Source organism: Mustelus asterias, chromosome 4, assembly GCF_964213995.1.
Source record: "Mustelus asterias chromosome 4, sMusAst1.hap1.1, whole genome shotgun sequence".
NCBI lineage: Eukaryota > Metazoa > Chordata > Chondrichthyes > Carcharhiniformes > Triakidae > Mustelus > Mustelus asterias.
Window position 1 is genome coordinate 101,977,423 of NC_135804.1, and position 26,551 is coordinate 102,003,973.

A 26,551-nucleotide genomic window follows, 5' to 3' on the forward strand; every position below is an offset into this window, starting at 1 on the left:
TCATACCACTAATCATCACATACAGCCCACAGGGTAGAGAAATAAGTAGAATAGTGAAAAACAACTTTGAAAACTTGAAAAAGCACAGCAGAACTTTAGAGAACTACAATGTTATAACAGCCTACAAACGACACAAAAAGCTGAAGGACATGCTCGTCAGAAGCTGGATTAAATGACCCAAGGAGGGGAAATGTAGAAGCACAAACTGCAAGACCTGCGAACACCTGGTAACACCAGAGGAAATAAAGAACCAATACCAGTGTAGCACTAAAGTCAAAAATCAAATGCAGCCAATGCAATGTAGTGTATGCCATCCAATGTAAAACATGCAAGACAATATACATAGGAGAAACGGGCAACACACTAAGGGAAAGACTCTCTAGACACCTCAGTGGGATTAGGACAGAGAAGGAAAACAATGCCATAAACAGACATTTCATGCAACATGGCATGGAAGCCCTAACTATTATGGGACGAGACACAAATATTCATTGGACTACAGCAGAAAGAAAATGAGCAGAGAACGGGTGGATCTATGGAATGAAAACCCTATTCCCTCATGGCCTAAACCTAAGACACGGAAGCACACAAACTACACAAGAACAGGGATAGATAAGGACCTAACAGGGCAACCATCCAGAGCACTTGAACAATAAATAATGAACAGAAACCAATAACACACCCAGGTAAACACCACGGGAAGGAACAGGAAATGTAACATAACTGGGAAACCATAACATGCCGAGAGGGAACCACAGATGAACGGGTCACTAATTGCTAGGTTCTCTGAACACAAACACCAGGGCCAGACAAAAGGCCAGACAAAAAACCCCAAACAGACCCAAAGATGATTCAACCATCCCCAAAACAAATCTCCCCCCACCCCAGACATTTTCCCGAACAAATGCCAATGACAGAGCAGGAGAAGAAGGATACAGGGGAACCGCAATGAGGAGGTGAAGGTATGGAACTAGGAGGGGGCACAGGAGATCAACTCCGAGGACAGAAGGCAAACAAATAAGGGATAGACAGAGGAAAGCCAGCATTGTGAGAAGACAGACATGTAAGCCATTCATCTGTGGGCAGCATGGTGGCACAGTGGTTAGCACTGTTGCTGCGCAGGGCCAGGGACGCAGGCTGGGGAACTGGCTTGGATCTCTACCTGTGTGGAGTTTGCACGCTCTCCCCATGCTTGCGTGGGGTTCCTCCGGCCGCTCCGGTTTCCTCCCACACTCAAAAGATGTGCTAGTTAAGTGAATTGGCCATACTAAATTCCCCCTTGGTGTACCCTTCCATAGTAACTTCATTACATTGCTAATGTAAGCCTATTGGGGACACTAATTAATTAATTCATAAATAAATAAATTGTAGATGAAGTAATTTTTGCACTGCCAACAAAAGACCTATCCTCATACCAAACCCATAAACCATCCGAATAAATGGGAATGTCCCTACACCAACTTGCTCCGCCAACTAATGCTCCCACACCAATCCAATACATACAACCCGAATCCACATCACAACATCCTGCCCACCACAACATAAAACACCCACAAAGAATAAAAAGTCACCCCATCCCACCAGCTCTGGGAGCCCCCTCACCCCACCCACCCTAACAGGCACACACGGGGGACGAAAGCGCCAAGACAGGGGAGGACAACAAACCCCCTTCAACCAACAACCTATCCACCAACATCCCTATCAGAAAACCCGCAGGACTTTTTTATCCCATTGCCTGACCTCCACCCCCCGAGTAGCCCACCTACTACCCCCTCAGTAGCCCACTTGCAAACAAAACCTTTTTCCACCACCTTTCCGATAAAACAGAATCTGACTCAGCAACAGCCACAAAACCTCCCCAGCCAGGAAACCCCCAAAATACAACTCTCCAATACACACACCACTTGGACATCCATCCCAGCCCCCGTGAACATGTAAACCCCTGACTTAGAACATAGAACATAGAAAGTCACAGCACAAACAGGCCCTTCGGCCCACAAGTTGCGCCGATCACATCCCCACCTCTAGGCCTATCTATAGCCCTCAATCCCATTAAATCCCATGTACTCATCCAGAAGTCTCTTAAAAGACCCCAACGAGTTTGCCTCCACCACCACCGACGTCAGCCGATTCCACTCACCCACCACCCTCTGAGTGAAAAACTTACCCCTGACATCCCCCCTGTACCTACCCCCCAGCACCTTAAACCTGTGTCCTCTCGTAGCAACCATTTCAGCCCTTGGAAATAGCCTCTGAGAGTCCACCCTATCCAGACCCCTCAACATCTTGTAAACCTCTATCAGGTCACCTCTCATCCTGCGTCTCTCCAGGGAGAAGAGACCAAGCTCCCTCAACCTATCCTCATAAGGCATGCCCCCCAATCCAGGCAACATCCTTGTAAATCTCCTCTGCACCCTTTCAATGGCTTCAACATCTTTCCTGTAATGAGGTGACCAGAACTGCGCGCAGTACTCCAAGTGGGGTCTAACCAGGGTCCTATAAAGCTGCAGCATTATCTCCCGACTCCTAAACTCAATCCCTCGATTAATGAAGGCTAGTACGCCATACGCCTTCTTGACCGCATCCTCCACCTGCGAGGCCGATTTAAGAGTCCTATGGACCCGGACCCCAAGGTCCTTCTGATCCTCTACACTGCTAAGAATGGTACCCTTCATTTTATACTGCTGCTCCATCCCATTGGATCTGCCAAAATGGATCACTACACACTTATCCGGGTTGAAGTCCATCTGCCACTTAGCAGTCCCCGACTCCTAACGCACACCACCTCAACAACTACCTCCCCCCAACCACCTAAAATGCGACAGAAGCAGACCATCATCATGTTTTCCTTTGTTCTTTCTTCCCCCTCCCCCCACCTACTCCTTCTCTTCCGCCACACAGAGTAACCCCCCCCCCCCCCCCCCCCCCCCCGACTCACCACCCCACACAAGAAAAAAACAACACGAGTAATAATATATAAGAAGAAAAATGCCCAGGAGGCAAGAAGACAACAAGCCACAAGATAAGGGCAAGGCATCACAGGGAGCAACAAGGGTTGGACGTGAGCTGAAAGTAAAGTGGCAGAGCACGAAGGAAAGGGGACATGTCCTCTTTCTGTCTGACCCCAAACATTTCTATAGGACTACTGCTCACTTTGTTAACTTCTCCTTACTTTTCATTATTAATTCTCCAAACTCACTTTCTATAGGACTACTGCTCACTTTGTTAACTTTTCTTTTTGAAAAATTCTTGTAGAAATTCTTACTATCTGTCTTTATATTTCTAACTTTTTTACCCTCATACTCTAATTTTTCCTTCCTTATCAATTGTTGGCATTCTTTGCTGTTTTTTATACTCTGTCCAATCTTGTGACCTTCCATCCATCTTTGAGTCATAGAGCATCGAATCATAGCATTTTACAGCAAGGAAAGAGACTCTTTGGCCCACTGTGCCTACATCGGCTATCAAGCACCTATCTACTCTGATCCCATTTCCAGCAATTAGCCTGTAGCCTTGTATGCTATGGCATTTCAAGTGCTCATCTAAATACTTCTTAAATGTTCTGAGGTTTCCAGTCTCTACTATCCTTTCAGGCAGTGAATTCCAGATTCCCATCACACTCTGGGCGAAAAAGGTTTTCCTCACATCTCCAATACACCTTCTGCCCCTTAACTTAAATCTATGCCCACTGGTTATTGACCTCTGCTATGGGGAAAAATTCCTTTTTAACCACTCTATCTATGCCCCTCATAACACACACCTCAATCAGGTCCCCCTCAGCCTTCTCTGCTCCAAGGAAAACAACCCAGTCTCTCTTGATAGCCGAAATGTTCCAGCCCAGGCAACATCCTGGTGAATCTTCTCTGCACCTTCTCTCGTGCAAGTTCAGTAAAGAGTTAATGAGTTGCAACTGTTTATGTTTGAGTTGGTACTAGAAGTGTTAAATAAAGAAATAATTGAATTACTGTCCTTGTTTGTCTCATTAAACTGGAATGCTTGGAAGCTGTTTAAATTAAAGCTGTATAACAAATCACTTCCTTCTTATAGTACGGCAACCAGAAATGCACCTAGTACTACAGCTGTGGCCTAACCAACATTTTATACAGCTCCATCATAACCTCTTTGCTCTTATATTCAATGCCTTGGTTAATAAAGGCAAGTATCCCATATACCTTCTTAACCATTTTATCTATTAACCATAAGAACATAAGAACTAGGAGCAGGAGTAGGCCATTTGGCCCCTTGAGCCTGCTCCGCCATTCAATAAGATCATGGCTGATCCCGCCCACTCACCATAACCCTTAAGTCCTTTACTGTTCAAAAATTTATCTATCTTTTCCTTAAAAACATTCAACGAGGTAGCCTCAACTGCTTCACTGAGCAGGGAATTCCACAGATTCACAGCCCTTTGGGTGAAGAAGTTACTCCTCAACTCAATCCTAAATCTGCTCCCCCTTATTTTGAGGCCATGTCCCGTAGTTCTGGTTTCACCTGCCAGTGGAAACAACCTTCCTGCCTCTACATCATCTATTCCCTTCATAATTTTATATGCTTCTATAAGATCCCCCCTCATTCTTCTAAATTCCAATGAGTACAATCCCAGTCTACTCAGTCTCTCCTCGTAAGCCAACCCTCTCAACTCCAGAATCAACCGAGTGAATCTCCTCTGCACCCCCTCTAGTGCCAGTATATCCTTTCTCAAGTAAGGAGACCAAAACAGTACTCCACGCCTCACCAGCATCTTGTACAGCTGCAACATCACGTCCCTGTTGTTAAACTCCATCCCTCTAGCAATGAAAGACAAAATTCTATTTGCCTTCTTAATTATCTGCTGCACCTGCAAACCAACTTTTTGTGACTCATGCACAAGGACACCCAGGTCCCTCAGCACAGCAGCATGCTGCAATTTTTTACCATTTAAATAATAGTCCATTTTGCTGTTATTCCTACCAAAATGGATAACATCACATTTACCAATATTGTATTCCATCTGCCAGACCTTTGTCCACTCAAACTCAAATATTCCTCTGCAGATGTTCAGTGCCGCGGAACACTTTGCTCTACCACTCATCTTAGTGTCATCTGCAAACTTTGACACACTTGGTCCCCAACTCCAAATCATCTGTGTAAATTGTAAACAATTGCGTTCCCAACACTGATCCCTGAGGCACACCACTCGTCACTGATCGTCAACCAGAAAAACACCCATTTATCCCCACTCTTTGATTTCTGTTAATTAACCAATCCTCTATTCCTGCTAATACATTACCCGTAACGCCGTGCACCTTTATCTTATGCAGCAGCTTTTTGTGCAGCACCTTGTTGAATGCCTTCTGGAAATCCAGGTACACCACATCCACCGGTTCCCCATTGTCCATCACACTCATAGTGTCCTCAAAGAATTCCACCAAATTAGCTAAACATGACTTGCCTTTCATGAACCCATGCTGTGCCTTCCCAATGGGTCAATTTCTATCGAGGCGTCTCGCTATTTCTTCCTTGATGATAGATTCAAGCATTTCCCCACTACAGAAGTTAAGCTTCTGTAAGTGTACCTGAGCAGGCGGCAGAGTGTGGTGACTAGGGGATTTTCACAGTAACTTCATTGCAGTGTCAATGTAAGCCTACTTGTGACTAATAGTCCATTTTGCTGTTATTCCTACCAAAATGGATGACATCACATTTACCAATATTGTACATTTACCAATATTGTACCTGCCCGCTGTCTTCAGAGACCTATAGATCTGCACACCAAGGTCCCTCTGATCTTCTGTACTTCCTAGAGTCCAACCATTCATTATAGTCCCTTGTCTTGTTTGTCCTCCCAAAATGTATTACCCCACACTTTTCAGGATTAAATTCCATTTGCTACTGTTCTGCCCATCTAACCAGCCCATCTATATTGTCCTATAATCAAGGGCTTTGCTCCTCACTATTTACCATATCACCAATTTTTGTGTCATCTGTGAACTTACTTATCATACCTCCTACATTCAAATCCAGATCATTAATGCATACTACAAACAACAAGGGACCTAGCACCAATCTCTGTAGAACACCATGGGACATAGGCTTCCAGTCGCAAAAACAATCTTCAACTGTCGCCCTCTACCTCCTGCACTAAGCCACTTTTTGATCCAGTTTGCCATCTTCATTAGCCTCCCATGTGAGACTTTGTCAAAAGTCTTACTGAAGTCCATGTGGAGTACACCAACTGCACTACCCTCATCTACACACCTGTTCACCTCATTGAAAAATTCAATCAAATTAGTAAGATATGATTTCCCTTTGACAAAACCACAGTAGAAAGTCTCCCAACAGCAGGTTAAAGTCCAACTGGTTTATTTGGAATCACGAGCTTTCGGAGCGTTGCTCCTTCCTCAGGTGAGTGAGTTGACAAAACCATGCTGACTATCCTTGATTAATCCTTGCCTCCCCAAATGGAGAATAATTTTGTTCCTCAGAATTTTTTCCAATAGTTTCCTGACACTGATGTTAGGCTCACTGGTGTGTAATTACCTGTTCTTTCCCTACTTACCTTCTTGAATAATGGTACTACATTAGCTGTCCTCCAGTCTTTTGGCACCTTTCCTGTGGCCAGAGCAGATTTGAAAATTGTCAGAGCCACTGCAATCTCCTCCCTTGCCTCCCACAGCTGCCTGGGATATATATCATCTGAGCCTGGGGATTTATCCACTTTTATGTCTGTTAAAACGATTAATACCTCCTCCCTCTCAATATTAAGTTGTTCAGGTAAATCACAATGCCCCTCCCTGATTTCTATACTTACAGCATCCTTCTCAATAGTGAACACAGATGGAAAGTACCGATTTAGAATCTCAGCTACATCTTCTGGCTCCACACACAAATTGCCACAATGGTCCCTAATGGGCCCCATTCTCACCCTGGTCATCGTCCTCCCATTAACATACTTATAAAACATCTTTAGAATTTCCTTTATTTTACCCACAAAATTTTTCATGCTCCCTCTTTGCTCTCATAGAGGTCATGGAGTAATATAGGTTTACTGCATGGAAACAGGCCCTTCGGCCCAACTTGTCCATGCCGCTCTTTTTTTAAAATCCCGAAGCTAGTCCCAATTGCCCGCATTTGGCCCATATCCCTTTATACCCATCTTACCCATGTAACTATCTAAACGCTTTTTAAAAGACAAAACTGTACCCGCCTCTACTACTACCTCTGGCAGCTTGTTCCAGACACTCACCATCCTCTGTGTGAAAAAATTGCCCCTCTGGACACTTTTGTATCTCTCCCCTCTCACCTTAAACCTATGCCCTCTTGTTTTAAACTCCCCTGGCTTTGGGAAAAGATATTGACTATCTAGCTGATCTATGCCCCTCATTATTTTATAGACCTCTATAAGATCACGTCTCAGCCTTCTATGCTCCAGAGGAAAAAGTCCCAGCCTACCCAGCCTCTCCTTATTACTCAAACCATCAAGTCCCGGTAGCATCCTAGTAAATCTTTTCTGCACTCTTTCTAGTTTAATAATATCTTTTCTATAATAGGGTGACCAGAACTGTACACAGCCTGCTCCATTTGTTTCTTGTATCTTTAAGTTTGATACTATCTTTAATATTTTTAGTTAACTACGGATGGTGGGTCCTCCATTTGGAATTTTTCTTTCTTTTTGGAATATATCTATTGTGTGTGTTCTGAAATATCTCTTTAAATATCTGACACCACAGGCCTATTCCTTAACCTAATTTGCTGGTTCACTTTAGTTAGCTCTGCCTTCATGCCCACACAATTATCCTGATTTAAGTTTAAAATACTAGTCCTGGACTCAATCTTCTCTTCCACAACCTGAATTAAAATTAAAACATCTTATGATTGCTGCCACCTAGGGGCGCCTTCACTCTGAGGGCATCAATTAATCTTACCTCATTGCACAATACCTGATCTAGTACAGCCTGCTCACTGGTTGGCTCTAGAACATGCTGTTCTGAGAAACTATCCCAAAAACTGTCTATGAATTTCTCACCCGGGCTGTCTTTGCCAATCTGATTTTTCCAATCTATATCAAGAAGCAAATCCGTGTGTTTCCCAACCGGAGACCATGGATAAACAGGGATATCCACTGCTTGCTGAAGTCTAGGTCTGAAGCGTTCAAGTCAGGCGACCCTGACCTATACAAGAAAGCCAGATATGATCTAAGGAGATCCATCAAAGATGCTAAAAGACAGTACCGGACCAAGCTAGAATCCCAGGCTAGCCACACAGACCCCTGACTATGACAAAGTCTGCGCATAATAGGTTACAAGATGAAGGTATGTAAAATCGCCGGCACCAATGCATCCCTCCCTGATGAGCTCAATGGATTCTATGCCCGTTTTGAGCAAGAGGCCAGTGAGAGCACGTCCCCCCTCCCCACCCCCCCTCGCCACACCGTGGAAGAACCTGTATCCGTGGTCACCTTTGCAGATGTAAGAGCAGCCTTCTCGAAGATCAATCCATAGAAAGCGATTGGCCCAGATAGGTTACCCGGACGAGCACTCAGATCCTGCGCGGACCAGCTGGCTGGGGTATTTGCAGACATTTTCAACCTTTCTTTAGAACAATCTGAGGTCCCTATCTGCTTCAAGAAGATGACCATCATCTCAGTACCAAAGAAAAGCCAAGCAGCGTGCCTTAATGACTATCATCTGGTGGCTCTGACATCCATCATTATGAAGTGCTTCGAAAGGTTAGTCATGGCACGAATCAATTCTGACTTCCCAGATTATCTGGATCCACTACAGTTTGCCTTCCCCCGCAACAGGTGCACAGCAGACGCCATCTCCCTGGCCCTGCACTCAACCCTGGAACACCTAGATAACAAAGACTCCTATGTCAGACTCCTATTTATCGACTACAGCTCAGTCTTCAACACCATTATTCCTATGAAGCTCATCTCCAAACTCTGTGGCCTGGGGTTGGGTCCTCCCTCTGCGACTGGATCCTGAACTTCCTAACCCAGTAAGGATAGGCAAAAGCACCACGGGACTAGTAATCCAGAGACTCAGAGTAATGCTCTGGGGACCTGGGTCTGAATCCCATCATGACCGATAGTAGAATTTAAATTCAATATAACATCTGAATTAAAATCTAAAGATGACCATGAAACCATGAAATCTAGTTCACTATTTATTTAGCTTAAGACCCTCTTCACTTCTCTAGCATTCATCCATGTATTCACCTCTCTAATTTTATTGACCAATGTCAATTTGCATGTGGCTCAGGTAATAATCCAGAGATTATAACCTTTAATGTTCTGCTTTTTAATTTAGTGCCTTACTCCTTACACTCTCCATGCAGATTCTCCTTCCTAGTTCTACCTAAGTTATTGGCATCTATGTGGACCATGATGACTGGATTCTCCCCCTCTAAAATATCCAGGCAAATATCCTGAACCCTAGCACCCAGCAGATAACACAGACGGCTGGACTCCTGCTCTTTATTGCAGAGTAAGAAGTTTAACAACACCAGGTTAAAGTCCAACAGATTTATTTGGTAGCAAAAGCCACACAAGCTTTCGGAGCTCTAAGCCCCTTCTTCAGGTGAGTGGGAATTCTGTTCACAAACAGAGCTTATAAAGACACAGACTCAATTTTCATGAATAATGGTTGGAATGCGATTGCAGAGAACAGTGCCAATCTTCCTCATTATACTACCCTCTACTGCCAGTCCATTCCTTTTTGCTCTCCCCACTTGAATGGCTTCCTGTACCATGGTAGCATGGTCAGTTAGCTCTTCCATTCTGCAGCTCTCCCTCTCATCCAAACAAGAACCTTAAATCAGAAAATTGCAAAGACTGAGGCTCCTGCACTCCTGCCTTATGGATCTCCTAACCTGCTTCACAATCACCTATCCCTTACCACTGAACAAATCAGAAGTTCCTATCGTCAGGCGTGTGACTGACTCTTGGTACAAAGCATCCAGGTAACTTTCCCCCTCCCTGATGAGCCCCAGTGTCTGCAGCTCAGACTCCAGGTTAAGACTCTGAGTCAAAACATCTCGAGCCACAAACACGGCAGAATTGTTTACCCTGGATCAAACTGGCATTCAGGAGCTCCCACATGCTGCAGCCATGGCACATCACCAACAACCTGTCCTGATCCTCCCATGCCATCACTATAGTTAAGAAAGCCCACCAACGCCTCTACTTTCTCAGAAGACTAAGGAAATTTGGCATGTCAGCTACGACTCTCACCAACATTTACAGATACACCATTGAAAGCATTCTTTCTAGTTGTATCACAGCTTGGTATGGCTCTTGCTGTGCCCAAGACCGCAAGGAACTACAAAAGGTCATGAATGTAGCCCAATCCATCACGCAAACCAGCCTCCCATCCATTGACTCTGTCTACACTTCCCGCTGCCTCGGCAAAGCAGCCAGTATAATTCAGGACCCCACGCACCCCGGACATTCTCACTTCCATTTTCTTCCTTCGGGAAAATGATACAAAAGTCTGAGGTCACGTAACAACCGACTCAAGAACAACTTCTTCCCTGCTGCTGTCAGACTTTTGAATGAACTTATCTTGCATTGAGTTGATCTTTCTTTACACCCTCGCTATGACTGTAACACTACATTCTGCACTCTCTCGTTTCCTTCTCTATGAATGGTATGCTTTGTCTGCATAGTGCGCAAGAAACAATACTTTTCACTGTATATTAATACATGTGACAATAATAAATCAAATCAGCTCAAATCAAAACATCAACTGTCCTGTCATCCTTAATTTATTTTAATAAATCATTTAATCACATTATTCAAATGTTTATTCTTTTTTACATAACTTATTCATCTTACCACCAGTTCCTGTGCTATTTTAAACTTTAGGACTGGAATACACCTCAACTACTCAGCAGACACTTACCAAACCTCTAGCTTCATTTCCTGTCATAGAGCAAGAACCAATTCCTACAGGGCGGATAAGGAAGAAAAAGCAAATGGAAAGAATCACCTCCTTTCCCTCCTCCATGAACTCCATCACTCAGCAAACTCTCTGGTATACACGATGGCAAGTTGGCACAGTGGTTAGCACTGCTGCCTCACAGTACTAGGGGCCTGGGTTCGATTCCCGGCTTGGGCCAGTGTCTGTGCGGAGTCTGCACGTTCTCCTTGTTGTATCTGTGCGGGTTTCCTCAGGGTACTCCGGTTTCCTCCCACAATCCGAAAGATGAGCTGGTTAGGTGCATTGGCCATGCTAAATTCTCCCTCAGTGCACCAGAACAGGTATCAGAGTGTGGTGACTAGGGGATTTTCACAGTAACTTCATTGCAGTGTTAATGTAAGCCTACTTGTGATACTAATAAATAAACCAAAATAACTTTAAAAACTGCGCTCATTTGAACTTATGGTAGATCATAGCTTTTGCATGCCATTGACGATTCTTAAATCATTACCACACCCCAATGTAAATTCCAGATCAAAAGCAAATAAATCATAAAATAACTAGGTAAAGCAAACACAAGCAAACAAGTGCATAGAATCATGATTTGAAGTTGGAGATTGGAAATACATCAAACAGCCAAATCACAACCATAGTCATGCATCATCTCTATCAGCTCCAAAGCAGGTCAAGGAGTTACTTGGTATCTATAGTTGACAACACAGAATGGAATGTCAGGTGCCTGATAGCGAGCAGACCAGGATATTTCAAAGGCACGGATTCTGCAGATACATTTTGTTTTCCGATGAATGACTGTGATATGGTAATGTGCCTCATCACGTCAACACACAATCTCAAGTTTGTAGATCCTAATGCAGACATCTGAGACCTTTTTATCTCAAGACTATTTTTGTACTTGGAGAAAACTGAAAAGCTTAACTCTAAAAAAATGATGTACATATGTTTGCTTAGGATGGTTGAATATAAAGTATTATTGCTGAAAAAAGAGACATGTTGTAGAAGCTTTTTGTCTCACCCTCATCAGGACAGACAGTAAGAATACCTATTGTAAAGGGAGCAACAATTTATACTGCATGAGAAATAAGTGCTGATTGGTTGGCAAGTGGGTTCTGATTGGTAGAAGCATTGGCATGGAGAATCATAGAATCCCTACAGTGCAGAAGGAGGCTGTTCAGCCCTTCGAGTCTGCACCGACCTCAATCCCACCCAAGTTCTATCCCCATAACCCCATGCATTTACCCTGCTAGTTCCCCTGACACTAAGGGGCAATTTGGCATGGCCAGTCCACCAAACCTGCACACCTTTGGACTGCGGGAGGAAACCGGAGCACCCAGAGGAAACCCACGCACTCACGGGGAGAACGTGCAAACTCCACACAGACAGTAACCCAAGCCGGGAATTGAACCCATGTTTCTGGCACTGTGAGGCAGCAGTGCTAACCATTATGCCACTGTGCCAGAATGTACCAGAGAACGGATAACAGCCAAGCTTTTGTTTATATTCAAATAAGGCAGGTCGAATCTGATGTCCTTGACCAATGAACCAGGAAATGGCTGACCAAGCTTTTTGTTTAGTTGAAAAATCCCCAGGAGGAAGAGTTGATCAGAAAAAGCTGCTGTGCAGCGGTAATACACTGTGGTGGCCCCACCTTAACAAGTTGAGAGCTGGAATTCTGTTCCTCAGTGGAAGGAAGTCCCACCCTCGAGAGCCGCTGGTCAATCTGATTGGCTGGCATCTCTTGTAGTCCAAGCAGCACCAGATAAGAGTAGTGGACACTGCAGGTCCTGCAAGAATACTCTAGGAAGAAGTGTTGTGGATGCCGGAGACAGATAAGTCAGGCATTTTTGGGATGTGGGGGGGTTAAGCTACCTGAGCGAGAGAAGGGGTGAGCATTTTGGGGACGAGGCAAGAAGGATGGGATTTGCAAGCTGGGCAAAGGGGGGCTAAAATTTTTTGGGGTGTGGGGCTGGGCTAAGGGGGATTACAATTATTTATCCTAATCTTCTGGCCAATATTCAATCACCATCACAAAAACAGATTACTTGATTTTTACCATATTATTGATTGTGGCAACTCTCTGTATCCAATCAGTTGCTGCATTTCCTACATTACAATAGTTCATTGGCTATAAGGTGCTTTGGAATATCCTGAGGTTGTGAAAACACTAGAAAAATACAAGTCTTCCTTTCCTTATTTTATCGGATCTCCGGTAAGTGAGATAACAGCTGTCAAGAAAGAGACAGCAATTTTAAAAAAGATTGCTGGTCATTGCTGAAATTGGCAGGCCTTTATGCATGGGGAAATTTTCTGTCAATTACATTCTAAATGCCTCAGTGAGTGGATAGCAGATACCTTGCACAATACTTGATAGATGACGACAGCAGGAAAACTGAAGGAAACAGTGGCTTTCATTGTAACACAGGTATAGTGCTAATGGCTGAGTGTCCTCACAAATATCTTGGTGCACCATCTGGCACACCTTGTGAATCAATCCTTGTGCATTTGAGCCTCACCACACACTGCTTCTCTGTGAGGTAGTAGCTTCTGCCATGCTCCCTGGGGCAGTGGAGCAGACACAGTAAGAAGTTTAACAACACCAGGTTAAAGTCCAACAGAGAACTGTTGGACTTTAACCTGGTGTTGTTAAACTTCTTACTGTGTTTACCCCAGTCCAACGCCGGCATCTCCACACGCAGTGGAGCAGTGCAGACTTTGTATCATGCTAACCCCACAGACCACAAACTCTACCTCAAGCTGGCATCACACTGAAGTAGCCCTGACATTTTTTCAAAATCATCCCACTACTGATACCTACGACTGTTACAGGCCCAGAGGTAAATTAACTTAAACTGAGTGAGACCTAATTGCTGCCTAGTTATTACCATTTCAACAAGCAGAAAAATGTAAACCTTTTGTGTGGTGCAATAAACAAGGGTTTAATATGCAAATATTTAAATTATCGTTAGCAGTTATACTCAGGATTTGAAAATTGCCAGCAGATTCAAGATAGCTTTAATATTGCTATTAAACTCTGCTAGTACACATTACCAGCTTTGCTGTTTCTTTCAATTCCATTATTGCCAGCTTTAACACCCAGTGGAAAAAACATCAATTTGTTTCATGGTATTACTGAAAACATCAGCCCAGATCTTTCGGTCTCTGGATTATCAGAAACTAGACGTAGAATCCAAATTGCACATTGGGGGTTCCCACGGAACTCTAATATGCTGATCTCCATGGGAATTTCCCAGAAAGTTTGGACTTCAGATAGGCAAGTCCTCTGTTCCCTGGGGCCCTCTTGAAAAGTCCCCAACTCTGATTTAGAATGGGGTAATTCAGCCAGTTCTGACATACTTACCTGGAAAATTATCAAGGTAATGTTAGACAGAAACTTTTGGGTAACTATACAACTGATGACCCCAACTCTCCTGTCAAACCTCTACCTACGCCCCTGATTCCTCCTTCAACCTGGCCCCACTTGACTATCCTCCCATTACCAGCTTACTCTTTTGATCCAATCTGACTAGCTCCCAACCCACCCACCTCACCGACCTGCTACTCTAATCACCTGCCACTCTACCCACTTAAGACCTTCCCACCTGTCATCCTAATCACGTTACCATCCTCCCACCTACCACCCTACCCAACTGTCCCCCTCTCACCCGACCCTCCCACCAATCTACTACCCTCTTCACCTGACACCCTACCACCGACTATCTTACCCATCTGCCACTCTACCCACTTCCTCAGTTCATCCACTTCCTCACTTACCCACCCTACCATCTGGCTCACTCATCCATTCATTCATTCAGACTGGACATTTAAATTTACTTTGTGGCAGCTAGTGCCATTACATGGTGGTGTGGCTTGTCTTCCCCCTACTTCCTAGCCCAAGGATGAAACTCTTCGATTGAAGGTATGCTCCGCATTGCTGAAGAAGCCGGCCTTCAGTCAGAAATGCAGAACAGTTTCGGGCCGCAGAAAAGTAGGAGCCATGTGGCAATCTGTCACTGATTGCTACTTTGTGGAAGATTTCTTTTCTAGCTGCTACTGAAGATCTCAAATGTTTAACAGTCTAGTTTAAAATCATTAATGTCTTACAATATTTTATGTAACTTTTTGAAAGATTAGATATCTCAGTGCCTATTCCCAGAGACCCGGTTATGGCAGGTAAATAATCATTTATATTTGTATAACTTATTGTTGTTAATTGGCTGAACAAACAAATGATTACCTTACAAGGTCTATGACTCTTTCCCTCGGGGCACTGGTGACGCCCTCGTCATTTATGGCTAGAATCTGATCGCCTGGTATGAGTCTGCCCTCCGATGGACCGCCTAACAGAGAAATACAGACATTTACTCCAAACAGAAATTGGGTTGATCCCCGATGAAATAATTAAATAAGCAAAGGTGCTTTCTAGCCAAAGATATCTATAGGTTCCTGTTTTAATCGCTTAACCCAGCAAGGACTCTCACTGTGAAATATTATAAGTAAATGATGTAGGTTTTGAAATTACATTGTGCAATATTAGCATAACACTTAACTAGGGTCGTTCTGACTTTATGCAATGCTGTCAAATGGGTGAAGGCGAATCGTAGTGCATTTTTCATCTCCCCAATTCTCATTTCCATTGAAGATAATTAGGAAGGCAAAGAGCAAACATGAAATTATAGTTATCAAAGAATATAAAAAGAAACTGTAAAGTATTCGAAAGGCACATCAGTAACAAAAGGAGCATTAACATGTGAATAGGGCCACTAAGGAATAAACAGACTAAACTTACAGGAGATGCTGGTAAAATAACAGGGATACTAAATCAATACTTTGCCTCAATTTTCACTAACAAAGAGGAAGTTATAATCGTAGTACTCAAGAACTTCTGCACGACTGCTGTCATAATTTCCTCTTTGTCAGTAAAAATTGAGGCAAAGTCTCTATAGAATAGGCTGTGAGGGCAACAGAGAATAGAAATCAATGAAGAAGATTGTTCTTAACACGCCAATCCTCGGAACGAGAACAAATGAAAGGCATTGAAAGTCAAAATGGAGATTATAACTGTTAAGATAATAAGAGAGGAGCTCCTGGACAAACTGGCTGATTATAGATCATGAAACCCCAGGTACAGATATATTGCATCAATAGATATTCAAAGAAATTACAAGACATAGCTCAGTTGAGGAAGGAATGGTTGCAAAGGACTGGAGAACAGTTTCTTCGAGAAGAGGATAGAACTAATCCAGATGTCCTGGTGGCTTAATGTCAATGGTGGAAAAGATGCTACACTTCTGAGAAGGTTCCGGATCCCCAGTCAGAGGGAGCATTCTTCCTGCATCTCACCTGTCAAACCCTGGAATATTTTTTTTGCCTAAATGAAATTACCTCTCATTTTTCTAAATAAAGGACCAGCCTCCTCAATGTCTCCTCATAGGACAATCCTACCATCACAAATTTCAATTTGGCAGACATTCCTTGTATCCCTCTTATGGCAAGCATATCTTTCCTAAGGTAAGGAGACCAAATCTGTCTCACCAAGTCTTTATACAATTGAGTCAAGACATATTTACCCTGTACTCAAAACCTCTTGCAATAAAGGCTAACATACAATTTGATTTCTCAATTTCTTTCTGCACCTGCATTTTAGCTTCAGTGACCTATGAACAAGGACACCTAGGCCATCAACACTTGGACACCAACACTTCCCAATCTCTCACCATTTAAGAAATACTCTACAATTTTATTTCTCCTACCAAAGTGGATAACTTCATATTTTCCACATTATATTCCAACTACCATGATCATGCCCACTTACTTAGTATGTCTAAACCCCCTTGACGTCTCTTTGCCTCCTCCTCACAATCAATATTTCCACCTAGTTTTGTGTTATCAGCAAACTTGGGAATATTACATTTGGTTCCCCACAAACAAATTGAAATAGATTGTGAATAGCTGGGGCCCAAGTACTAATCCTTGCAGTACCTCATTAGTCATAGTGTGCCAACCTCAGAATGACCTGCTTATTCCAACTCTCTATTTTTTGACGATTAACCAAGTCACAATCCATGCCAGTATATTACCCCCAATTCCATGTGGTTTAACTTTCTTTGCTAATCTGAGTGGAACATTATTGAAAGCCTTCTGAAAATCCAAATACATCACATCTAATGAGTCCCCTTATATATTCTGCCAGTTACATCCTCAAAAATCTCCAACACATTTTGTCAAATGATTTGTCATGATTTTCTTTTCATAAATCCAATGTTGACTCTGCCAAATTCTACCATTATTTAAAGTGTCAAGGTAGGACATATTTTATAGTAGATTTCTTTACTATGATGCCAAACTAACAGATCTATAGTTCCCTATTTTCTCTCTTCCATCCTCACAGGTGGGAGATGATGGCATAATGGTAGTGTCATTGGACAAGTAACCCAGAGGGCTGACCAATGCTTTGGGTGCATGGGTTGATATCCTCCCATAGTAGCTGGTGAAATTTAAATCCAATTGATGAAGTTTGTAATTAAAAGCAAGCATCAATGTTATTGACCATGAAGCTATCATCAATTGTCATTAAAAAATCAATCTAGTTTACTCATACAATTCAGGGAATAAAATTTGCAATCTTTCCCTGGTCTGGCCTACATACGACTTCAGATCCACAATAATGTGGTTGACTCTGATTTGGCCTTGTCAACAACATCCATATCCCACAAGAGAATCAATTTAAAAATCTCCCTCTTTCAACAGTCTAGATTGAAGACTAGCGGATTTATCAACTTTCAGTTTTGTTAATTTCTCCAGTACTATTGTTTTACTAATACTACCTTCTTTCAGTTCCCCATTCTCAATGGTTCTTTAGTTCTCTAGTATTCCATGAAGATGGACATATAATATTTGTTTAGTTTCTTTGCCATTTCCTCATCCGCACCTTATACATTCTCCTGTCTTTGATTGTACTGGGCCCCCATTTGCCTTTGCTGATCTTTTTTATGTACGTATACAAGTTTTACGGTCCTTTTTTATGTTTCTCGATACAATTTACTTCCACCATATTCTATTTATCTTCCTTTCTCAGTTTCTTAGTCCTCCTTTCCTGAATTCAAAAATGCTCCCATACTTATTTGGCAATTTTGTAAGCCCCTTCTTTTGATCTAATGGAATCTTTAACTTCTCTTGCCGGGTTTTTGTGCCGCAAAAGAACATAAATTTGCTATAAATGCTTATTAAATATTTAAATGCTAACTAATGCCTATCTACCATCATATCTTTTAATGTAGTTTCCCAATCTATCACAGCGAATTTGCCCTTCATACCTTTGTAGTTTCCTTTGTTTAGATTTTAGACCCTTGTTTTGGATTGAATTGATGTGGAGATGCCGGCATTGGACTGGGGTGGGCACATTAAGAAGTCTCACAACACCAGGTTAAAGTTCAACAGGTTTATTTGGAATCACAAGCTTTCAGAGCGCTGCTGCTTCATCAGGTGAGTGGAGAGGTAGGTTTACAAACACGTATATATAGGCAAAGACACAATTGCGCGATAATTACAGATTGGAATTTGAAGAATGGTTGGAATGTGAGTCTTTACAAGTAAGTCTTTACAGGTACAGACAGTGCAAATGGGGAGAGGGATAATGTAATAACTCCACAGAGTTGAAAGTCCCGTCACCGAGTTATTTTATTTACACCATACATCTGTACACAGCCAGCTCGCCAGTCGCTCCCTGCCGAATGCAGCTGGGAGACTGATACATCTGCTTTAAATAGGGAGCATGAGACTCCCTGATTTAACCATCAATTAGGACTCATCAGGTATGTCTTTTCACACCACCCAAATAAACGAACTCAAATTAAACACATTATTGTGGATCTGAAGTCGTATGTAGGCCAGACCAGGGAAAGATTGCAAATTTTCTTCCCTGAATTGTATGAGTGAACTAGATTCATTTTTTAATGACAATTGATGATAGCTTCATGGTCAATAACATTGATGCTTGCTTTTAATTACAAACTTTAACAATTGGATTTAAATTTCACCAGGTATTATGGGAGGATATGAACCCATGCACCCAAAGCATTGGTCAGCCCTCTGGGTTACTTGTCCAGTGACACTACCATTATGCCATCATCTCCCACCAGGACTCATCAGGTATTTCTTTCGACACCAATCAAGTAAACGAACTCAAATTAACTTAGGGACAAAGTAAAAGGGGCAGCTCCCCAAAAGGAAGGGGGGAACAGCCCGAACCAAAAACAAAGCCGAAAGGAAACTTAAAACATCAACCAGGATTCATCAGGTATGTCATACTCTAACAAGCCAACCTCATTAGCCTGGCTGAAGTCATCACAGTAATCACAGGTTAAAGAAGTGTGAATTATCTCAAGCCAGGACAGTTAGTGGGATTTTGCAAACCCAGACAGTATGATGGGGGTTACATGTTGTGTGACATGAACCCAAGATCCTGATTCAGGCCGTCCTCATGCATGCGGAACTTAGCTATCACCTGATGAAGGAGCAGCGCTCCGAAAGCTCGTGCGCCTGTTCGGGTACACTGAGGGAGAATTTAGCATAGCCAATACACCTAACCAGCACAGCTTTTGGACTGTGGGAGGAAACCGGAGCAACATGCAGACATGGGGAGAACATACAAATTCCACACAGTGACCCAAGCTGGGAATCGAACCCGGGTCCTTGGTGCTGTGAGGTAGCAGTGCTAACCACTGTGCCACCATGCCACCCAAAGAACAGGCCTTTGCAGCTAGGGAACCATGGTTAAATTGATAACACTTGCACCTGCATTTTAAAAAACATGTTGGGTGAGATTTTTCGGCCTCCCAGTTGCGTGTTTCCCACCGGCGGGAGGTGGCGCATTGTTTGCCAGCGGCAGGATTTTCCAGTCCCGTTGCTGCCAATGGGAATTCCCACTGAGCTCACCCTTCACCAGCAGGAAACCCGTGAGTGGGGGTGCACCACCGGCGGGGCCGGAGAATTCCTCCGGCCATTGTTTTGATTCAAAAGATTTGTTCAAAAGAAAGAGGTCTAACATTAAAACAGACAATAATCATGCTATTCAGGTGTAACAGATTTTCTTTATATTGCAAACTTAAGTAAGCAAGTCAGTCAGAAACCTCAGGAGCATAATTTGGTTTAAGATAGGTTTCCTCATAGCTGAGATAAAACAGCAAAAACTAACAGCTTTATACTTTGGTTGTGAATTTAAAACTAGTTTGCTATGTGTTTGCATATCTTAGCTAATTTTATTATCAACTAGTTTGTCATGTTTTTTGTCAATTGCTTGAATTTGGTGAATTTGCTTATCTTGCATTTACACTTTCTGGTATTCAAAATATCATGTAATCTGAAGATTTAAGCTTATAATAAAGTATTATATAGTAACCAATACAAAGTTGTAGTCTCAATCTGTAAACCTCGTGAACCCTAACTCTTCTTGAATTCTTAATGATATAATTTTACATGCTGATAGAGACTCTTTAAGAGAAATAAATCTGCCACAATGTACCATGTACTTTTTATTCCAGTTGATTTCAGATTAACAGGGCTAATTGACGCTGTGCTCAGCCATGTGATGCCTTGATGCCAAGGGCAATTACTATCCAGGTGTGGTTGGCTGTCTGAAAGGCTTTAGAGGGTGAAGGAGGGTGAGTAATGATTGTCCACTACAATCAGAGGACCCCAGTTGTGACTTTAATTATAGCTGTTTTGTGCTTTGAAAACCTGAATGGAAAGGATCACTTTAGACTTACAGAAATGATTGTCATAGATTTGGGAGATGACATCACATGAATAATTATTGAATCCCTACAGTCAGAACGAGGTCATTCAGCCCACCGAGCTTGCACTGACAACAATCCCATGCAGGCCCTATCCCCACAACCCCACATATTTACCATGCTAATCCTCCTAACACTAAGGGGCAATTTAGCATTGCCAGTCAACCTAACCTGCACATCTTTGGAGTTTGGGAGGAAACTGGAGCACCTTCTTCCTTAATAGGAATTAATTTTGTGTTTGGGATGTGATTCACTTGATCAGGAAGTTAGAATGATGGAAAGTGTATAGCAGGAAGTGATTTTGAACTTGTAAATTCTGAAATGATTAGAATTGTGGAAGATGATGTCCTTGCGTAAAGAGTACTATTAAATATCAAGGATGAAGACAACAGCACCGATCACAATCTCAGGACTTTTATTCTGATGTGTAGTCAATGGTGGAATGAAGAGAAATATGGCCACCAATATGTGCACAGCTAAATACCACAATCAGCAATGACATAAGGACCAACTAATCAGTTTCAATAATGTTGGCTGAGGGATAAATATTTGCCAGGACGTCTGGAGCACTTTGTAGTTCTTCTTTGAATGGTGCCATGAGATCCTGTACATCTATCTAAGAGGGCAAATAGTGCCTGGCTTAAAGTTTATTTTGAAAGTCAACACTTCCAATAATTCAACACTGAACTGTCAACCTAGATCATGTGCTCAATCAAGTCTAGAGTGTACAGCTTAAACTCTCAATCATCTGACTCAGAGGCAAATGCGCTACCACTGAGCCAAGGTTGAAACCTTAAGTAACAAACATTATTTAACTTACTTTAAACATTATCCTGTTGCCAACTTTAACAAAGGGAGAGAATAGGAAACATTTTGAGCCAATGGATCTTTTAAAAATGCAAGTCAATGAGATGACATTTGAGGGCTCCCAGTGAGGAGTGATGTGCCATGGGATACAGGTTAGGAATTGAATGCTTGGAGCGCTCCCTGTAAACACACTTCCTCAGTGGGAGCCCTCAATCACAGAATCTGCCTTTTTGTTTATTGCATTCAAACTGGAAAACACGCAGAAAATTGGAATACTAAACAATGGGAATGAATGGGAAATAGTTTGGTCCATTGGATGAAGAATGGTTTGGCACATTGGGACTGAATGGGAATTCTGTTTTTAGGTTACACTTGGGCTCGCACTATGATTCATCTAAAGTCAATTGTAAGTCATTTTTAAATTTAATTTTTTAAAAGTGCTCAAAGAAAATGGAATTCATAACAGATTCACTCGGATCGCTAAGCTTCAAGTTACATTGAGTTAATCTTCACAAATGTATTTTTAGTAAAAGTATTAATTTTGCTTTTCTGCAGTTAAAGACCTTTTAAATTCAGGGGGCGATCTTACCAAAAAGGTGCCGAACAAACATGAAAACGGGAGAGTTTCAGATTTTTTGGCGAGACCACAAATTAAATCTTATGCCGCTTATTGCACTCTGTTTCCCGCCAGTAGAGACAGGGGGGCAGGGAGGGGTCAAATTGCACTGGAAATTCAGCTTCTCACAGTAGAGGGCACAATCGCAACTACCAACATCTCTCTGTTCTGTTGCACAGAGCAGAGAAATCCATCAGTCATCTCCCCCCATACCCCCGGATATCACCTGCCTCCTTCCCACCCCCTGTGATCGCTGGCCTGCCAGGCCGATTGGCCTCTCACTTTCCTGGATATCGCCTCCCCCACCCACTCCCAGCTGATCACACACTATCCCCCCTCCCCCCACCTCCCTCATTCAGCCGATTGCAACCCACCACCCCCCTGCCTCGCCTGGTCGATTGCCACCCACCCAGCCTGGCCCAGTCAATCGCTGCCCTGGGCAATCGCCAGTTGCAGAATATGTAGCCTCCCTCCTGCACCCCCCTACCCTTACGCCTCACCCCATCATGGCACCAATCCCCCTAAAGTCCTGCCCCCTCAGGCTGTGCCCCTTGGCATTGCCCATTAGGCAGTGCCAGGGTGCCAGGCTGGCACCACCAGGTTGGCACTGTCTCCCCTGCCCCCGACTACCTGGGGGGCCTCAATGGGCTCTGGTCCTACCAGTGAGGCCATCACATCAAGTCCTCATTGATGGGGGCCATACATGATCCTCGCTGGTGCAGCCCTTCACCAGCAAGGCCACTAAGGCAAGTGATTCTGGACAATTGCATCCCGGGCTCACTAATAATATTTAAATCACAATTTAAATAGATTTAAATAGTATAATGAGCCTCACACCCTTCCTGGGAGTGAGGCTGATCTCGCTGGAAACCTGGGCTCGATAGGGTCGAGAAACGAGAAACCAGGCATGAATTGGATTTTTTTCCTGCTCATGTGATCTTACTGGCTTATTCCGCCCATCAACTGGTGGTATGAGCTGGTGTGATCACATTTAAATGTTTTTTTCCTCATTTGAATGTTTATTGCTTGTTTGAATTTTTTTCTTCCTCTGTTTACCTGCTGAGCAAATGCCACCAACTAGTTTTGTTAATATTCTTCTATTTGCGCTGGCAGATCATTTTACCTGTGACAGCTCCTCAAGTTCAAACACACACCAGAAATGATCCCGTGATAGGGAAGGTGATAGATGTTGTCCTGAAAGGAATGATAGCTGGAATGCATCACACACATCCTGATTCCAAACATGTGTCAAGAAAGCTTGAGTTGATGTCCAAGGTGGGTGTCTATCGTGAGGGATCTAGGTGATCATGCCTCCCAGTATGTGAGGAAGAGTTCTTGAACAACTACATGTAACATATCCTGATATAGTCTGGATGAAGGAATTTGCACATGTTATTTTTGATGGCTGGGTCTGGATGCTCAGATTGTTCTTAATCATAATTGATGCGCACACGCTATGCGGCCAGAAGTTGTTACCGTGACATCTACAACTGAACAGACCATTGAAAGACTTGACAAAGCTTTTGTAAGATTTCTTAAACCGGAACAGATTGTTAGTGATAATGGTTCACAGTTTACTTCACGAGAGTTTGAGGATTATCTCAAAGTAAATGATATTCAGCATTCAAAATCCACATCTTATCATCCATCAACCAACGGATTAGCTGAAACATTCGTACAATCCTTGGAACATTCTTTAAAAGCTCCAAAAGAGCAAGGTTCATTATCATGTTGTGTGAATAGCTTTATGGCATCTTATAGAAACATTACTCATGCTCATCTACATTACTACTCTTAAAGAGAAATGAGAACTATGCTTGATTTGTTATTATCTCCAGAAACTTCAGAGATAGTAGAGCTTCAACAACAATCTCAAGTTGTTCAAGTGAGGGCAAAACAACATTCATTTCAAAAAGGAGATTTAGTGTTAGAGCATAGTTTTGTCACAAGTAAGAAGTTGTTACCAGCCATAGCTTTAGCAAAAACGGGTCTAATTTCTTACATGGTTTAAGCCGAAGTTTAACTAGTTTGGCGACGCCATTGTGACCAATTCTTGTCATCTTGAAATGATTTCTCTGAATTCTCTCCAGAAGTAACGACTTCTTTAGTCTCTTGTGTTGTGAATACTACTACGGAAGACTTAGTTGAATCTGAGTTACCTGATGATTGTGTCTATGCTACTATATCACGTGAGAATGATGCAGAGTTAGTTCCAAGAGAAGTGTCTACTGAAGTTTCAAATCATACTTCTAGCATCAAGGATAGCTAAATTCCAGAACATCGTATACAATCAAAGAGGAATAGATATCCTCCTGATCGGCTTTGTTATTGACTGTATAATGATTAATGCAGTACTATGCCTACAGAATTATTGATCTTATGTATAACATTGTAGTAATTTGTTGTCATGATCACAGAAGTAAACGGGGAGGAATGTTATATATCTAGTCGTTGCATGATTGCTTGAAGTGCCGGTCACATGATTTGGTGATGATGTTATTGGAGTGTTTCACAGGTTCATGCCTTTGTTTCATTTTCTACTTGACACAGGAAACAGCTCCTACAATAAACCTGTTGTTGTTCTTTTGAATTTACGTGTGCAAACCACATATTTTTCTCACACAACTAAAATAGTCTTTGGAAAGTCTTAGCAAGTCTGACAACATCTGTGGACATAAAATAGAGCTAATGTTTTGAGTCTGGATAACCCTTCATCAGAGCACCCCTAACATAGGTAGGACATGACATCCTCCTAACTCCACTGCCATCCTTCCTCCAGTCCAAAAAACATTCATTAACCATCTTCCAAAATTCCCTAGATTCTGAAAAGGTGCCAGCAGATCTGAAAACCACAAACGTAATACCTCTATTCAGGAAAAGAAGGATACATAAATTACAGGCCAGTTAGCAGCCTAATATCTGTCATTGGAAATATGTTGGGAATCCATTATTAAGGAAGTAGTAGCAAGACATTTAGAAAATCATGATACAATCGAGCAGAGCCAACAGTTAGTATGCAGGTACAGCAAGTGATTAGGAATGCAAATGGAATGGTGGGGTTTATAGGAAGAAGGAAATATAAAAGTATAGAGGTTCAGGCCTTGGTGTGACTTCATCTGGAGTACTCTGTACTGTTTTGGTCTCCTTATTTGAAAAGGCATATCATTGTGTTAGAAGCAAATCAGAGAAGGTTCACTCAACTCATTCATGGGATGAAGGGCTTATCTTGTGAAGAAACAGGTTGGCACTATACCCATTGGAGTTTAGAATATGAGAGATGACCTTATTGAGACATAAGATCTTGAGAGAATTGATGGGGTGGACACTGGGAGGATGTTTTCTCTTGTCTAGAACTAGGGGAAACAGTTTGAAAATAGGTCTTGTTTTAAAGATGGAGATGAGGTGTTTTTTTTCCTCAGGGTTGATAAAGGGAAACCAGTAGATGTAGTATAACTGCAAAAATAAAGACATTTGATGAGGTGTTATACAAAAGGTCAAGTGGCAAGATAAGGCTTATGGGATTGGGAGTAATATTTTAGCATGGTTAGAAGATTGGTTAATGGATAGAAACAGAGAGGATTTTTTGAAGTTGGCAGGCAGTGAGGTGCCACAAGAATCTGTGCTGGGACCTCAGCTATTTACAATCTATATTAATGACTTAGGTGAAGAGACAGGGATTAATGTATTAAACATTGCTGATGATGCCAAGTGGGAAGGGAAGCTGTGGGGAGGACACACTGAGGTTGCAAAGAGATATAGACAGTGGCCAGAAAGATGGCAAGTAGAGTATAATGTAGGGAAGTGTGAAGTTATTCACTTTGGTAAAGCGCAGAAAATTATTGTACTTTTTAAAAGATGTGAAATGTGTGTTGATGTTCAAAGAGTGTTGATGTTTAAGGATGTGCTCGTAAAATGAATGCAGAAAGCTAGCTTGCAGGTTCAGCAAGCAATTAGAAAGGCAACTGTTATATTGCCCTTTATTGCAAGGGGATTGGAGCACAATAAGTCTTCTATAATTATACAGGGTTTGGTGAGACCACATCTCGAATATTATATGCAGTTTTGGTCTCCACATTTAAGAAAGGAAAGGAGGTAGGAGAGCGAAGGTTCACTAAATTATTCCCTGGGATGAATAGGTGTTCCTATGATAAGTAAATTGGGCTCATCATTCTCTGTAGTTTAGAAAAATGAGAGGTGATCTAATTGGAAACTACAAAATTCTGAAGGAGCTTGATAGGTAGATGTTGAGAGATTGTTTCTGCTACTTTGGGAAACTAAAACATGGGGGCCTTGTCTCAGGATAAGGGGTTGATCATTTAGAACTGAGATAGGAGCAATTATTTCACTCAAATGGTTGTGAATCTTTGGAATTCTCTTTGGAGGTTATGGTGCTCTGTGGTTGAATATATTTTAGGCTG

At 42.4% G+C, this 26,551-nt stretch overlaps 1 protein-coding gene across 1 annotated transcript in view; it reads right to left on the reverse strand.

Annotated features, from left to right (window-relative positions):
- The window catches only part of frmpd3 (FERM and PDZ domain containing 3), a 191,949-nt gene that overhangs the window by 157,015 nt on the left and 8,383 nt on the right, over nt 1–26,551 (reverse strand). Inside the window, exon 3 of the mRNA XM_078212052.1 lies at nt 15,154–15,256. Coding sequence (XP_078068178.1) covers nt 15,154–15,256 — 103 coding nt within the window. The remainder of the gene's footprint in view (nt 1–15,153; nt 15,257–26,551) is intronic.